The 16,072-nt window shown below is 30.3% G+C and overlaps 1 protein-coding gene across 13 annotated transcripts in view; it reads right to left on the bottom strand.

Annotated features, from left to right (window-relative positions):
* The window catches only part of LOC139481149 (cytosolic carboxypeptidase 2-like), a 111,593-nt gene that overhangs the window by 51,736 nt on the left and 43,785 nt on the right, over nucleotides 1-16,072 (bottom strand). For all 13 annotated transcript variants that reach the window (XM_071264274.1, XM_071264270.1, XM_071264273.1 and 10 more), the window contains 12 exons: nucleotides 15,510-15,643; nucleotides 14,740-14,872; nucleotides 13,608-13,729; nucleotides 12,624-12,744; nucleotides 11,944-12,081; nucleotides 10,847-10,957; nucleotides 10,238-10,407; nucleotides 9,657-9,816; nucleotides 8,935-9,036; nucleotides 8,219-8,344; nucleotides 4,190-4,326; nucleotides 1,384-1,444 (listed from right to left, as the gene is read on the bottom strand). In XM_071264274.1, the coding sequence (XP_071120375.1) occupies nucleotides 1,384-1,444; nucleotides 4,190-4,326; nucleotides 8,219-8,344; nucleotides 8,935-9,036; nucleotides 9,657-9,816; nucleotides 10,238-10,407; nucleotides 10,847-10,957; nucleotides 11,944-12,081; nucleotides 12,624-12,744; nucleotides 13,608-13,729; nucleotides 14,740-14,872; nucleotides 15,510-15,643 (1,515 nt within the window). The remainder of the gene's footprint in view (nucleotides 1-1,383; nucleotides 1,445-4,189; nucleotides 4,327-8,218; nucleotides 8,345-8,934; nucleotides 9,037-9,656; nucleotides 9,817-10,237; nucleotides 10,408-10,846; nucleotides 10,958-11,943; nucleotides 12,082-12,623; nucleotides 12,745-13,607; nucleotides 13,730-14,739; nucleotides 14,873-15,509; nucleotides 15,644-16,072) is intronic.

Here is a 16,072-nt window from a genome sequence, read left to right as displayed (position 1 = left end):
TAGTGTGAAAGTTATATATAAACATATAAGTATAAAATGTGAACTCAGATATATAACAAATGTAAATTAGATGAAAAAGAGTATCATTAGGGGATTATTTTTTATTTAGGAGTTTAGTTATATGTCAATTCAATTTCTGGGATTTGAATGACATCAAAACAATAACCAGCAGATTTGCAATTAGTCTAAGATATTACAATTTCTGTGATTTTTGAGATTTGTTGGAGGACTCAAGTAGGATAGTGATTTAGTTATATTTTAATTTTTGTTTCTATTGTTTTTCAATTTCCAATAGGAAAATCTTGTCATCTTGGGTTGACAGGAATGATTTTTACAAGAATACAAAGTTAAAACATTTAACATCTTTGAAAGAGATTACCATTCAAAGGTGATCATAATTCTCCTGGAAATATGTTTTTGCAGATAGATGCTGTCATTTGGCATTAACCAGAAAATATGTACTTGAAAACAGTATCAAATTAAAAACAAAAGTTTTTCTGAAATACCGGTATTTCATTTATAGATTTAACAACCTCGCCTTTTTTACTGTTCTTTTAGGTTTTTTATGTGCAGACAAACTTTGTTAACTTCATAAAATGTTGTAAGTCAAAGAAATTAAGGTTATACATAATTTATGTGCAGAAATAGAGTGAGAATAAACAAATGTATATCTTAAAAAAATGTTATATAAATAAATGAAAATGAACTACATACTTGTGCAGCATCCTGCAAAATTGGGACAATTCAAATACATTGCTGTTTACTTTAAAACCGGTAGACTAGCAACATGTTAAATAAGTCCTCAGTAGACTATGCTGTACAGTGACCTAAGCTGTACAGTGACCTATAGTTGTTAATTTCTGTGTCATTTTGTCTCTTGTAGAGAGTTGTCTCATTGGCATTCATACCACATCTTCTTTTTTTTAACTGCTGATTTCATGAATGATAAAACATGAAGAAAGTTTAAAGTAACTAGTTATTTAACTCATCAGAAGAAGTTAACTTATGTGAAAATCAGTATTTCTTCAGACAAAGACGTGACCTTGGAAGAGGGAATAATTTTTGTTGTTGTTGGTTTTTTTGAAAAAAATAATGCATATGCAACTTCTGACTACAACAACTTAATATTCCTACTATAAACACTTGTAAGATATAACTATCTACAAGTCATCATACCATGAATAAAGTTAGTAAAAACACCTCTTCAAAGATTTATAGGCATTGCAGAACACTTATTTGTAAAGTAAAATTGACTTCCTTAGCCCAAACCATCTATCCTATATCTATACAAATATTGTTTAATTTAATAACTCATCTAATGAGACACCAACAAACAAACACCAGGATATAAGCTGATATAAATAGTCCTCTTGAGTTACCTACCCTTTGAAACTGTAAGTGTACAGGTGGACCGTCGGAAACAGAACTGTCTGAACCACCGTCACTGAAACAAATATTTATATTTTATCATATATTGAAAGAAGTAATGGTTTACATTTAAAAGCAATATAAAATACAAACCAACACTGATGAAGTCAGAAGCCTATAGTTAAGTGATTGTTGTTAACTCCTGTTGGTTCTTTTTGTTTATCATAAATTGTTTTTGTTTTAAATAAGGCTGTTTTCTCCATTGAATTGTTTCACTCTCACCCGTAAAGTGGAAACGGATTAATATAAGATGCAATAACTTGTTTCCCAATCAATTATAAATAAATATGTTTAAACTAGCAAACTAAATATAAAAAAAATCAAACTTTTGTGGTACTAAGTTTAGTGTATAAGTTTCATAACATTTTGTTGAGGCGAACTAAAGTTAGAGAATGGAAACCAATTAGGGACATAGACGTACAGACAGACAAGGGTAACACTTAATCCCCCCATGGCAATAACTTGTCATTGTAAACATTATAACAAATATTAAGTCAATGTTTTTAAACATGACAAAAAAAGTATCAAAATTTAAAACTTGAACTGTTACTTATCGTGATAAAGCTATATACTAATTATCAATACTAAAATTGACCTTATGAGACTTACATTTAATTTTTATTGACATAAATACAAAACAGGCAACACATTTTGTTTGCCTACTTCCACTTTCATATCAGCAATTTAATTTGTAGATTCACCATCAAAAGATCTATGGGTAATGCAGATGTGGATCCAGGATTTTGAAAAAATTTGTAAGGGTTCCACGGAACCCAGTGTCTCGCCTACTTTTGCTGTTAATGCAGACTCAACAAAAATGAGGAAAAACATCAATAAAAATTTCCCTCTCGATACTGTCTTTTGATTAAAAGAAGCTTCCAAGTTTGGTAAAAAATCCAGGATAGTTTATGAATCTAATAAATGTTTTATAAACTTTAACTGCAGACTCTATGTAATGTTAACTGGAAGAAAAATTTGTAAGGGTTCCGCGGAACCCAGTGTCTCGCCTACTTTTGCTGTTAATCAAACACTCATCAAAAATGATGAAAAAAATCAATAAAATTATTCCTCTCGATACTATCTTTTGATTGTGAGAAGCTTCTGTCCAAGTTTGGTAAAAATCCAGGCTAGTTTAAGAATCTTAAAAATGTTTTAAATACTTTAACTGCAGACTGTATGTAATGTTAACTGGAAGAAAAACTAAGTCCATTTATAAGTAAAATACGGGAAAAATGGAATTTTACAAAATTTACTTCTGGATACTATCTCCTGATCATAAACAAGCTTCTGGCCAAGTTTCTTACAATTCCAGGATAGTTTAAGAAAGTTATTAAAATTTTAAAAACTTTAACCACAGAGTGAATGTAATGTTTCCTGGCAGAAAAAACTAAGTCCATTTATAAGTAAAATACGGAAAAAATGGAATTTTATTTTTACAAAATTTACTTCTGGATACTATCTCCTGATCATAAACAAGCTTCTGGCCAAGTTTTGTACATTTCCAGGATAGTTTAAGAAAGTTATTAAAATTTTAAAAACTTTAACCACAGAGTGAATGTAATGTTTCCTGGCAGAAAAAAACTAAGTCCATTTATAAGTAAAATACGGAAAAAATGGAATTTTATTTTTACAAAATTTACTTCTGGATACTATCTTATGAACATAAACAAGCTTCTGTCCAAGTTTCGTACAATTCAAGGATAGTTTAAGAAAGTTATTAAAATTTCAAAAACTTTAACCACAGAGTGAATATTTGTGGACGCCGCCGACGACGACGACGCCGACGCCGACGGAATGTAGGATCGCTATGTCTCGCTTTTTCGACTAAAGTCGAAGGCTCGACAAAAACTAAGTCCATTTATAAGTAAAATACGGAAAAAGTGATTTAAAAAAAAAAAAAATTTACTTCTGAATAATATCTTATGATCAGAAACAAGCTTTTGTCTAAGTTTGGTAGAAATCCAGGATAGTTTAAGAACATTATAAAAATTTAAAAACTTAAACCACAGAGTGAATGTTTTGTTTCTGGCAAAAAAATTAAGTCCATTTATAAGTAAAATACGGAAAAGTGGAAATTTATTTTTACAAAATTTTCTTCTTGATACTATCTTATGATCATAAACAAGCTTCTGTCCATGTATGGTACAAATGAAGGATAGTTTATGAAAGTTATTAAAATTTTAAAAACTTTAACCACAGAGTGAATGTAATGTTTCCTTGCAGAAAAACTAAGTCCATTTATAAGTAAAATATGGAAAAAATAGAATTTTATTTTTACAAAATTTACTTCTGGATACTTTCTTATGATCATAAACAAGCTTCTGTTCAAGTTTGGTAGAAATTCAGTATAGGTTAAGAAAGTTATTAAAATTTCAAAAACTTTAACCACAGAGTGAATATTTGTGGACGCCGCCGCCGACGACAACAGAATGTAGGATCGCTTAGTCTTGCTTTTTCGACTAAAGTCGAAGGCTCGAAAAAAGAGGGTCTTCCAAACTTGACACATTTGTAAAACTATGAAAAGTCTTTGCATTAACCATATGTAGCTCCATGAGGGGCCCATGATACTACCCCTCCCCACCCCTAATCTGCCTCTCGGTAATTATACTGTTTAAACTCAAAAATAAAATTAATGTCACTTCATGGTTAAATTTCCATAGCTTAAGATGTGTTTAACGTTTGTAAGCAGTCTCAACATGTCTGTGTTTACAAAAATGCTCTAGCTTTAGAAAAGGTGTTTTGTTAACATTTATATTTTTACCTTGACTCAAGAGAGGAATCATATTCATCACTAAGATCTATATCAGCACTGTTAATATCTGTGATACCATGTCTCTGTAACCGGGTCATGATATCCCTCTTCATTCTCTCCTCCAATTCTAACATTACATTGCCTACCTAAATATACAGACAAAAATCTTAAATGATTGTTCACAAAATTCATAATAACAGTATCAAAATAGTTATTTGTTTAGTAAGGATTTAACTGATTTTTTCTACTTTTTCAGCTGATGATTTCATTTTAAATTTGTTTTGCCCATTATGTTTATAGGTGTATTTAAACATTTTTTTTTTGGTGTTTTTTACCAATACCAGTACTTTCCCCTAGTATAATTCTTTCTTTCCCTCTTAAAACTTTGTTGTATTCAAACCCTGCCTAACTAAACAATCTATACCCCTAAAAGGCTACTGCAAACAATCAATAGTCTACTGTTTTTTGTTATTCATTCAAATGCTACTTTCCTTTAACTATGCAAGCAGACGACTTAAAATGGCTTGACCAAAAAAATTGAAGTGCATTAATACTACAAGCATTTAAATTTAATAGTTTGTTTGCCACAATATATCTACTAAAATTATCTTTTATAGTATAAGATACTGTAAATTCAGAAATTAATGCGATATTTTAATTATTGCGAAAAATGCGATAGGGTCATGATCGCAAAAATTTAAACTTGCAATTTGATTTTTTTTATATGAATTAAATAGGATTCTTCTCAATATCACAAAAATTCAAATCGCATTTTAGTCTAAAATGACAAGATCGCAATAATTAGTGCTTGCAATAATTTCTGAATTTACAGTAGTAAAGTTCCTCCTGTAAGACTCTAAATGTTACATACTACTAAGGAAGATAATTAATAAATTATCTATGGTTAGTATATTATATTTTACATTCATTACACAGTATATATGTGAAAATACAAAAAAGGATTCAGCAATCTTGGACTTAAATTTCAACCAAATAAGGGTAGGAAAGGAAGCAAAGCAGGTATTTGGTTCAATTTTAATCAACCTTTTGCATGCTGGTAAAATGATAATTTTTTTAACTTATCAGTTTTGGACTTTATAAAGAAGCAAAAAGGTCACTAAAGTATCAAATGATTTCCATAAAAATGTGTCTGACAAATACATGGTTATATCTTATTACTCATTTGTCAAGCTGCTGTTGTTCTTTTCATAAGGACAGCAATTGTATGACAAAAGTTGAAGTGTGTCTCTGGGTGCAGGATTTTCCAACGGTGTTGAAGACCCATTGGTGGCCTTGTGCTCTTTTCTTCTCCATGATTGGGTTGTTGCCTTTTTGACACATTCCCCATTTTCATTGAACTCATTCTCTATATAATGTTTAAGGTCATTCAACATATTGAAAATTTTAACAGTCAGCCAACAGGAAGGAGTCAGACAGATCTATAAAGTTGGTTACAAAACTCTTCATTGTAAAGCTTCTTATTGCCAAAGTAGAGACATTCTGTTCATTAATATAATGGAGAAAAGTGTGTGAACACACATTAGTTGACCAAATGAATGGAGAATAAGATATACAAGGTGAATGCAATTTAGTGTAACTCCTAGAGTGGGGTAATTATATAGGTCAACATGGACTCCTTTCTGTGGAATCCTGCTTTACTCTTCTTTGGTGCAGCAGTCAAGACAAAAATGAATCACAGAATATCCAACTTTTACATGACCTTCATCTAATAGAACAAGGTCAGTTATTTGTGCATGCCTTGTATGCCTAGACCTACACAGATGTGATGCCAAGGTATCCTTGCTTCATCTTTGTTGAGGTTAACTAATACTATGAGTACATGAATTCATTTTCTACACAAATTAAATTTGGTATAAAATTTAAAATTGATGCATTGTAATATTTTCAACACATATGAAGATATCATATCAAAGAAAAGAGTTTCCTGAAACTTCAATGTAAGTTATACTACTACATCCACCCTGAAATAGTAATTTGTTTTTAAATCTTTCTGTAAAACAGAATTTTAAATCTTGGAGAGAGAATTCAAATAAAAAGCACATTTGGGAAAATTTGTTTGTTTTTCAACAAAAATAAAGCTTGTATTTGTTTTACAGGAAGCCAACATACTTATTTTGAATCACAATAACTTTATACTGAAGCATAAATTATATAAAAAAAATATTTAAAAAAAAACATAATATTGTGAGGATTTAAGCAACTGTGCATTCAATTTACATAAAAACATTTAAAACTAATGTAAAATATCCATTTATAAAAACAAGACCTAGTAAAGTTTTACCATAATTACAAATTTTGTATTCTTAAAAAATATGGATCTTAAATAAAACTAAATGAAAATATTAAAACCACAAAATTCAGACTTGTTCTTTGAAAATCATTTTTTATAAAACTTATTAACATGTAATTTTTCTAATCAAAACTGGGAGTTAAAATCATGCACTGAACAGGTGCACTCAACTCCAATCTTAATTGAGAATGATTATCAATTTTCCTTCCAAAAGGTTTTTTGCTGTTCTTTCTGGGCACTTTGGCTCCCTATACTGATTGTAAAAAGAACTGACCAACACAAAATAGAACAATAGTGTTGAAAGTGGCGTTAAACACCAATTAATCAAATCAAATCAAATCAAAACTGGGATAAAAAACTATTTTAGAATAAACCTAAATAAATCTGAATAGTGTGGCTTTAAATAAAGTAGAATTTGTACTGGAGTTTTTCTGTTTACAGCTTGGAGTGTAGTGAGAAATTCATAGGCATGCTATGGTGGATTTATAATTACCATACAATGTTAAAAAGCCAGCACCAAGGCAAAAATAGAATACATTATTAAATCATCATTCATCATTTTATAAGTTAATAAATACAACTAACTGTAATAATTGACTGTGAAAAAAAGAAAAATAGGTTAATAGTTAATGGGATTATATGTAGAAAAAACCTGCTATTTATACCAATATATGTAAAATTTAAATAAAAAAAACTATTAAAACGTTATGACAAACTGTGAAAAAAGAAAAAGAGGTTAATAGTTAATTAGATATATAGATAATAAAAAAAAACTGCTATCTATATCATTAAATGTAAATTCAAATATAAACAAGATGTGTCAAAACGACATGAATGGCCCCGTCACCAAAAGTTGAAAAATCTGCAATTTCAATAACACAATAATTTTAGACACCAACATGATGGTAGTCTCACATACCAAAAATCAGCTCAAAATCTGAAGGCGTATAGAAAAAGTCTGTATAACTGTGATTTTCAACAATTTTCCCAAGTTGTAAACCCTCAATTTTGGCAAAAAATAGCAAAGCAGAACTAAACTTAAACTTGAGCTGTAACTCGTCATAGTTAACTCACATACCAAATATCAGCCCAATATCTAAAAGCATTTCGAAAAAGAGTCTGTATAACTGTGATTTTCAACAATTTTTCAAAGTCCAAAGGCCGTAATTTCTGCAAATATTAGAGGAGCAGAACTAAACTTAAACTTGAGCTGTAACTCGTCATAGTTAACTCACATACCAAATATCAGCCCAATATCTGAAAACATTTTGAAAGAAAAGTCTGTATAACTGTGATTTTCCACAATTTATCAAAGTCCAAAGTCTGTAATTTCGGCAAATATTAGCGGAGCAGAACGAAACTTAAACTTGATCTGTAACTCATTCTGGTTAACTCACATACAAAAAATCAGTCCAATATCTGAAGGCGTTTAGAAAAACACTCTGTATATTGGTTTGTTGCGGAATGACGGAATGACAGAATTACGAAATGACGGAATTATGGACAGGGGTAAAACTATATGGCACCGATAGCTTCTTTGCTGGGCCATAAAAAAAGATTATAAATATAATAATATTATTGAAGTATAACTGTGTCAATTAATTCTTAAACTCTTCAATTTAAAAATCATATGCTTATGAGACAAACAGAATATAGTTATACAGTAGATGAAAATGCACACATCACATGATCACACATATGACTTTTGGTTTACAGTAGAATTATACCTTTGTTTTGTCAGGGTCACAGTAGTCTAACAATGTATCACAGAAATGGAAACCTAACGATTCATAATCTGACATACTGAAATGGTATCCCTTCATCTTGCCCATGGTGGACCCACAGAAAGTGGCCTGTAAAACAAAATCACAAAGTTATACTGCTACCATCAGAATATCTATCTAATTTTGAATGTTTTCGGAACAATCTGTGCATGCCTTAAATTCTAGTAGAACAAGATGTTTCACACTTATAAACAAACAACAGAAAAAGAAGGCGGAAATAACCCTAAAATAGCTGCTGACATAAAATATTTTAGAAAATCTAAATGAGGAATATTTGTTAATCCTACAAAATAGAATGGTATCAAACAACAATATTCCTAAACACTAGCACAATAATAATTGCAAGAAATTTTACTTACGATATTTTTTTGAGTTTAACAAAGTCTCAAAATTGTTTCTGCATTCTTATTCACCAAATTAACAAAATGGATAATCAACAAAATACAATTTAAACATGGTCAGTACTGTCAAGTTGTATGAACTCAGTTTCTATCTCGAGTATAACGATAGTTGATTTTCCATAGTAAAATGTAATACAGTATGGATTATGCTCATTGATGAAGGCCGTAAGGTGATGATCTCTGATGGAAAGTTGGCTAAAGGCAATCATACCCCATCTCCTTACTTTAATAAGTATGTGAAAAGTATAAACAATTTACCTCCATTGTATAGCTATTTAGAATACCCATATTCCACATGACTATCCTTCCTGTCCCATCCTTACTCTTCTGTACCTTAAACTTACACGACTCAAAATGGAACTGAAATGAAATCGTTAATCAATTATCTTGGTAATATCAAATAAACTATTAAGATTTAGTGTTACCATAACATGTATATTTACATAGGGTCTGGTTGAGAGCTTTGTTTTATGTATTCTTTTTTGTGCCATTTTTCATTGTTTTGGGTTTTTTTTCAATTTTATTTTGCCCGATTTTTCTATTCTGTAAACTCCAGCCCTTATGCGATGAGGTTAGGATTGTACAATGCAGTCACAATAAAAGGTAGGAAAGTAGTGTCTTTTTCAATGTTTTAGGTTGCACTAAGTTAAAAATGTCATTTCCAATGAAAAAATTGATAGTTTAAAATTTTTCAAACCTGGTGCCATATTTTACATGATGGTGACTTTAGGATATTATTGACTTAGCAATATAGGTTTTTAAAACAACAAATTTGAATATTGAGAGTTTGAAACATCCTGTTAAAAAATACACAAATGTTTGACCATTTAAATACGTTTTTCATTTATTCATGAAAAGAAAACACAGTATTAATTTCTGCAGTTATTTTAAAATGCAACTTTCAATAAATATTTGTCCAAATATCTAAATAAGTTTGATCATCATTTCTCATATATGGAATACTTTACCATTCTATTTACCTTATCAGGTGCATTTTTATTTAGCATACTAGGAAACACCCTTTCTTTCAACCTCTTGTCTGGAGAATATCGATTCTCACAACCATATATGAACACATTTTGTTTTCTACTATGACCATGTAAATCACAGTAAACTATTATCTCCCTTTCTTGAAGTAATCTGGAAAGAAAAATACATTAAATATAAACTAAATATAAACAAATATATATATAAAATAAGTACACATCCCCAAAGTAGCAGAAAAAAGGAAAATAAATATTCATGCAATAACCAATAAATAAATGGATAGCAAATACCCTTTTCTTTTAACAAAGTCATTATATGAACTTGAAATGCTAAAAGTCATACAAATTGAACATCATTACCAGCAATTGCTTTAACATAACAAAATAATGCATCTGAACATAGTTTTGGATAAAGCATACAAAAAAATAACTCTTTTTGTTTATTTCTGGGAAATTTAGAGAAAACTGAATTTCACTTTGAATTGTCTCCCCTTTATAATTTATGTGATTTAACAGCACATATTTTAACTATAAATAAAACATGAATTTATCTTTTTATGAATACCAGTACAAACCTTCTAATCATATTTTTTGTATGCCACACAGAAGGATAAGCATCTTTCAACACTGTTTTATAGTTTCTATTTAAGTCTCTCCCTGCTAAGGAACACCTATAATTTCCTACTATCACACCATCTGGGTTCAACATTGGCACTATTTTGAATATGAATGTATCTCTCAAAAGCTGGAATAAACATTGGCATAAGTACTTAAACATTATAATATTCAACACAATTGTTTGGTAATTTCTTACTTCCATCTAAAAATCATTCATGGAGTGGAATAATGATCTAATTGCAGGTGAGTTGACACACATAAATTGTATATAAGCTCTGCACCTAATATTTCATATGACTATTTCGGATTACTTTATCATTTAAGCTCAATCTCTCATCTTTTTCCATTAAATCAAACCCTAGCAGTTCAAAATTCATGAAACTCTAAAACGAATAAGTGTTGGCTACTGCTTTTTTAATGTTTATTTGTGACATTAAATCAAATTTCATTCTGTTATTTAAGCAACTGTTCAAGTAGTTTTTACTAATTCTCTCATAATTGTTTTGTATTGTGACAAATACAAGTATGTATCTTTTTTTCAAAGCTAACATTCTATTTCAACAAACCTTGGCATCAGCAGAGTTGCCTGTAAGATAATCTAGGAAGCCTTTCATCATCCAACTGGCATTGCATTCACCAGGGTGAACACGAGAAGTTATCACAACCGCCTTTTTGTGCTGAAAAATATTAAATGTTGAATAAAATAATTGATTGAAGAGGTTTTCACATAAACTTTAACTTTTTTTTCAAATGTCAATTTTGTCCCTATAACTATAGCTTTCTAGTTTTATGAATTTTTTAATATAAATAAATAAACCATGAATATTTTACCTATATGACAATGGAGTAGGTCCGGTAAGGACCGATTTTGGCCTCAAATTTCAGGTTTATCTGACGAAAGATGTTGACCTCTTTTTAATCACTTAAGTGTCTATCAGTTTGATTCAATTAATTTATGTGAAAGATTTTAACTAATTTAGTCATTAAAATCGTTCCCATTCAAGCTCAAATATGAAAAATCTACCAAATATGCTGAAAAATGTCACTAGTAAGATGGTTTTTGTCAAAAATGAAAGTGGCCGCATCCATGTTCATCCTCAACCTTTATATATGTTATGTATTATCATCAAATACAACTTACATTTAAATATTTTGGATGAACACGAATGCGGCCACTTCCATTTTACACGGAAACCGTCTAAAATTTAACCAAAATGCTAGATTTGTGAAGATTTCAGTTATTTAGCATTACTTAATGGTGTTAGTACTCGATATATGTACATAGTATTGTCAAAAACAGCCCATATTTATGTAGCAGAAGCATTCTACTGTCCAATAAATAACTAAAAGTATACATTTTAACAATTTTGTAAGACTGCTATATTTTGGGGCCAAAAAGGTGTCTTACTGGACCTGCTCCTTTCATGAGCTGTCAAAATGTGAACAAGCTAAATTCCTACTGAACGTAATTCAAACAACTTTACTATTGGTAAACTGTTCTCTTTTATATGCAATTCGATATATCTGTTTTCTTAAGGACCTGTCTGTATGTATGCAGTTTCCATACAATATATAGTTGAGGTATAATTTTAGCTATTGGGTGTTTATTAAGGGGGAAGACAGCACATTGACTTAAGTCTAACAGTCCTGTCATTATATTTACCTTGATATCTTCTGGTGCTTGTGAAGGGGAGGTAATTGTGAGTACATAGACTAGATTTCCTGCTAATGTTCTACATAAAACTCTCTGTTTGCATATCTTTGACTTTATAGGATCATTTGAGCAGTCTAACAAATAATCCTGAAACAAGAAAAAAAAAAATTATGAATCATTGACACCATGACAAAGCAAGTTTCAAGCAAAAAGGATTTTTATATGGCAAAATGATTTTTTCTGGTTTAAAATATATGCATGGCTCTTCAAACTTTATTTTTTGGTATGTGCATTGGTCTTTAACAGCATTCACTTCATGTGAGCAAAATTTCACAAAGAAAGTATGTTAAGGTTTGTGAAAAGAGTGTACAGCCAAGAATAAACTTTAATACATTATCATGTTTTACATCACAATTTTTTTTAGCTGTTTCTTTTGTTTACACATACTTTTAGTTGAAACATAACAAAGAAAATACAGAAATTTGATAAAATATACATTTATTTAGGTTTCTGAACATCTTTGTCTAAAATCATGTTTGGCAAGTTTAAGATCACGTATGCACACTTTAAAATGAGTCCTAATTTCTGGACCATAAAACATTTTCCTCTCCTGCTTTGTTTGCAATACATAAATTCAACTATTTTTTTGTTTGTTTCTATAACAAAAACAGCAAAAGCTATATAAATACCTGTAAATCTGTGTATGTATATGGAAAACAATGTGCAAAATAAACTGTGTCATGACTATTTGGAAACTGTACAGTCCATGTTAATGAATAGAATGGCTTTTCTCCTCTACCTGATTGATACCTAAAATAGATCATTACACCCAAAATTATTTATAAGTTCAAGTGGTCATACATGTATTAATTGTCAACCGAATCAACTGACTATATACCCCTAAGTATTATTAATATCAACTCTTTTTTAGCTCTTTATTGAATTGAAACTAAACTAAGTAGTTTGAAAAAAAGGTTTATAACAAATACATGATTTCGGCTTTAAGTAACACTGAATTAAGTTTTAATGTAAATTGAAAGTTGTTTACATTCATGCCATTTGGTATCTGCTGTCTCTTAGGTAATTGTATCATTTATTTTTATTTTCATAAGGTATGTTAAAGTTTGCCTGTCCAGAAACAAGAATCGTGTTATTATTCTGCTTCTCTTAACAATTTTGTGTGGATGACAGATTTTTTATCGTCTCTGTTCAAATCATTAAAAAAAGAAAGAATACTGATGATAATGAGACAACTAGGCCTAAAATAAAATATTGTTTGTTTCACCAATCCTGACCAACCCTGAAAAAACAGTCAGACTCACAAAATTTCATTGCCAAAACTAAGTCAAATACTATTTTATTCATTTTCGATTTCAGGCTTGCTGAATTGGCCAATATTGTTCGAGCTTTTTGCAAAAAATAAAATAATATCCCTACCTACCTACCCACACCTGGCTTGGCAGGGTCTAGATTGGAGAAACAAACAATATATTTATTAAGGCCCTACACAGCTTTTGAATTCTTGAAGATTGTATGGCAACACCTGAAGTCTATTGTAGCTACTATTTAAGTATTTTTGGTGGGTGCTGTCTAACTTTTGTTTAACCATATCTCTATCATTAATAGATAAATTTCGATTTAATAGAAGGAACTTTAACCATGTTATAACTCACTTTAAATTATTTTTGTAGTATTTAATTTCTGCCCCACATCGTATCCATCCTATCTTCTTGCCTTGAGCATTCTTCTCACTGTACATTAATGGTCTCATACCATAGTTATATAAACTGTCAGGCTGAAATCAGAAAATTCTTTGTAAATATTGTACTTTAAATCTGGCTCTAGAACATTCATATGGATAAACAAACATTGAATGGGAAAAACTGAACCATTGTACCTTTTGTGGCAATCATGTTTTGAAGTATGAAGGATGTCTGCAAGTACAAATACCTTTACAACAACTCGTATATTTGCTTAGTGGTGCCTACTTGGCTGTATGGATTTTTAATGATAAATCCACCTTGTTCGGTATAAATGAGGAAATTTTTGTGATGGGAGTTGGTGGGGGAAGGAATGCTAATCAAGCTCTCAAAAAATAGATTCTTTAGCAGGTGCAATTCATGTTCTGCAGAATGTTATAATACACAGTAACCTCTGGTTTAATTGGGTAGGTTTCCTCTAAGGTGCATTCATGAACTTAAACTTAAAATGACCATCAAACAATAGGGAGGTTTGGTTGGACTTAAATTTGGTTCAACCCCCCATCCCAAAAGTGGAATACAAGTAGTAGTAAAGTATATTTGCTATCATTAAAATGTGTGTTTTGGGGGTGGGGATGCAATTTAAATAGATTTGCTGATTCTGCACCTCCAATATACCTTCCCTTCTTCTTACTTTAAAGAAAGGGTAAAGTTGTAAATAACAAGAATGTGTCCATAGCACACAGATGCCCCATCTGCACTTTTATTTTCTTTGTTCAGTGGACTGTGAAAATGGGATTAAATCTCTAATTTGGCATTAAAATTAGAAAGATCATATCATAGGGAACATGTTAACTAAGTTTCAAGTTGATTGGAATTCAACTTCATCAAAAACTACCTTGACCAAAAACTTTAACCCGAAGCAGGACGATGGACGAAATGACAGACAAACAAACGGACACACAGACCAGAAAAGATTATAATACTATTTTGGAGATCATGATTATTTTTCTATAGGACTCATATCTTTATTGAAACCTATGATTTGCCTGTTTCCTATCAAGACTTTAATATGGAGAAACTGGCAAAACTATATCAAACCTACCTTCATAAAATTGACTATAGTAAATCTATATGTTACATTAGGCCTTGTGTTTGCTACTCTAAAATAAAACCACTGTGTATTTTTTGTTGTGTATAAATCATATCTCAGCCAACATTCATAATCTGTTTCAGACCTGAAAAAAATGAAATTATCATAAAGTTCTCATATGTTTAATATATATATATTTTTGTTCACAAACTGTTCAATTACTTTTTTTTGTACAATTCTTTTCAATAAAATTTTGAATTGGATTATACTGTTTCATATGGTTGGCATTGTGGAAAGAAATTGTAGCCTTTACTTTAAGTCAAGTGCTGACCAAAAATGCATGTAACTGTACCTCATTACCACTGCTTCACAAACTCATTACTTTTTTATGGGTAATGTGGGCCATGAAGACCTTTAATAAGAAATAGATCATGAGTCTTCCCTAATACATCATAAAATCTTACAGGATATATTACTTTTTTTCTGTTTCTAAACATTATACTTGTATGTATATGTCTGTATACATTTACATACCCTAAACACTTATATGGACTTTTGGTTATATAGCTGTAGATGTGATTCTGTACTTATACATCTTTGTTTTTAGCATACCTGATGAAGGTAAATCCAGAAAAGTGATTCAGACGCATACATTTCATAGTGTAATTTTTACTTTTCACGATATAAAACCATCATTTAATTCCAATAGGTAAATGGGAATGCTGCATTTTTTTCTGACAGTAATTCGTGGACAATTATTTGCTTTGATTTATTCTCCTTACGTTTGAACTGCCCTGGCAAGATTTCCACTTTCAAATCTCGAATCAAAAAGAAGTGTTTTATCCTCAGGAGATTTCAGGTTACATGTCACTTTTTCTGGTCCTGTCCGACATCCATTCACTCTTGATCTCATAAACTGTAAATCAAAATAATTGAATGCATTATAACTTATTGATTAATAGACTTTCAGTTGTAATCATATAAATGGGATAATGCCTAAAATAATGTTTTGAGCACCTAAAAATAAGAGCCTAATTGAACTGTGTTTTGAGTTTTCATGGTTTCAATCAAGTTTTTCTCAACCAATTGATCTCAAAAGGTATCTGTTGTTAAATGAGGGTTCTTTTACAATCATATGTTGTGTGCATGAAATTGATACATATGTCTTTACTTCAATAGATATGAAGTTTGTTAATCTATTCTGTTTAATCATACATCAAACCAAGGGATTTTTATTTGGTAAATATTCCAATACAAATCAGTCTTACTGAAAACTAAACCTTGGCAACATGAATATTAAACATTTCATGGTTTGTAAAATGTAATCAATGATAATTCGTATCTC

The sequence above is a fragment of the Mytilus edulis genome, chromosome 7 (assembly GCF_963676685.1).
Source record: "Mytilus edulis chromosome 7, xbMytEdul2.2, whole genome shotgun sequence".
Taxonomy (NCBI): domain Eukaryota; kingdom Metazoa; phylum Mollusca; class Bivalvia; order Mytilida; family Mytilidae; genus Mytilus; species Mytilus edulis.
This window is presented reverse-complemented; position numbering and strand designations above follow the sequence as displayed.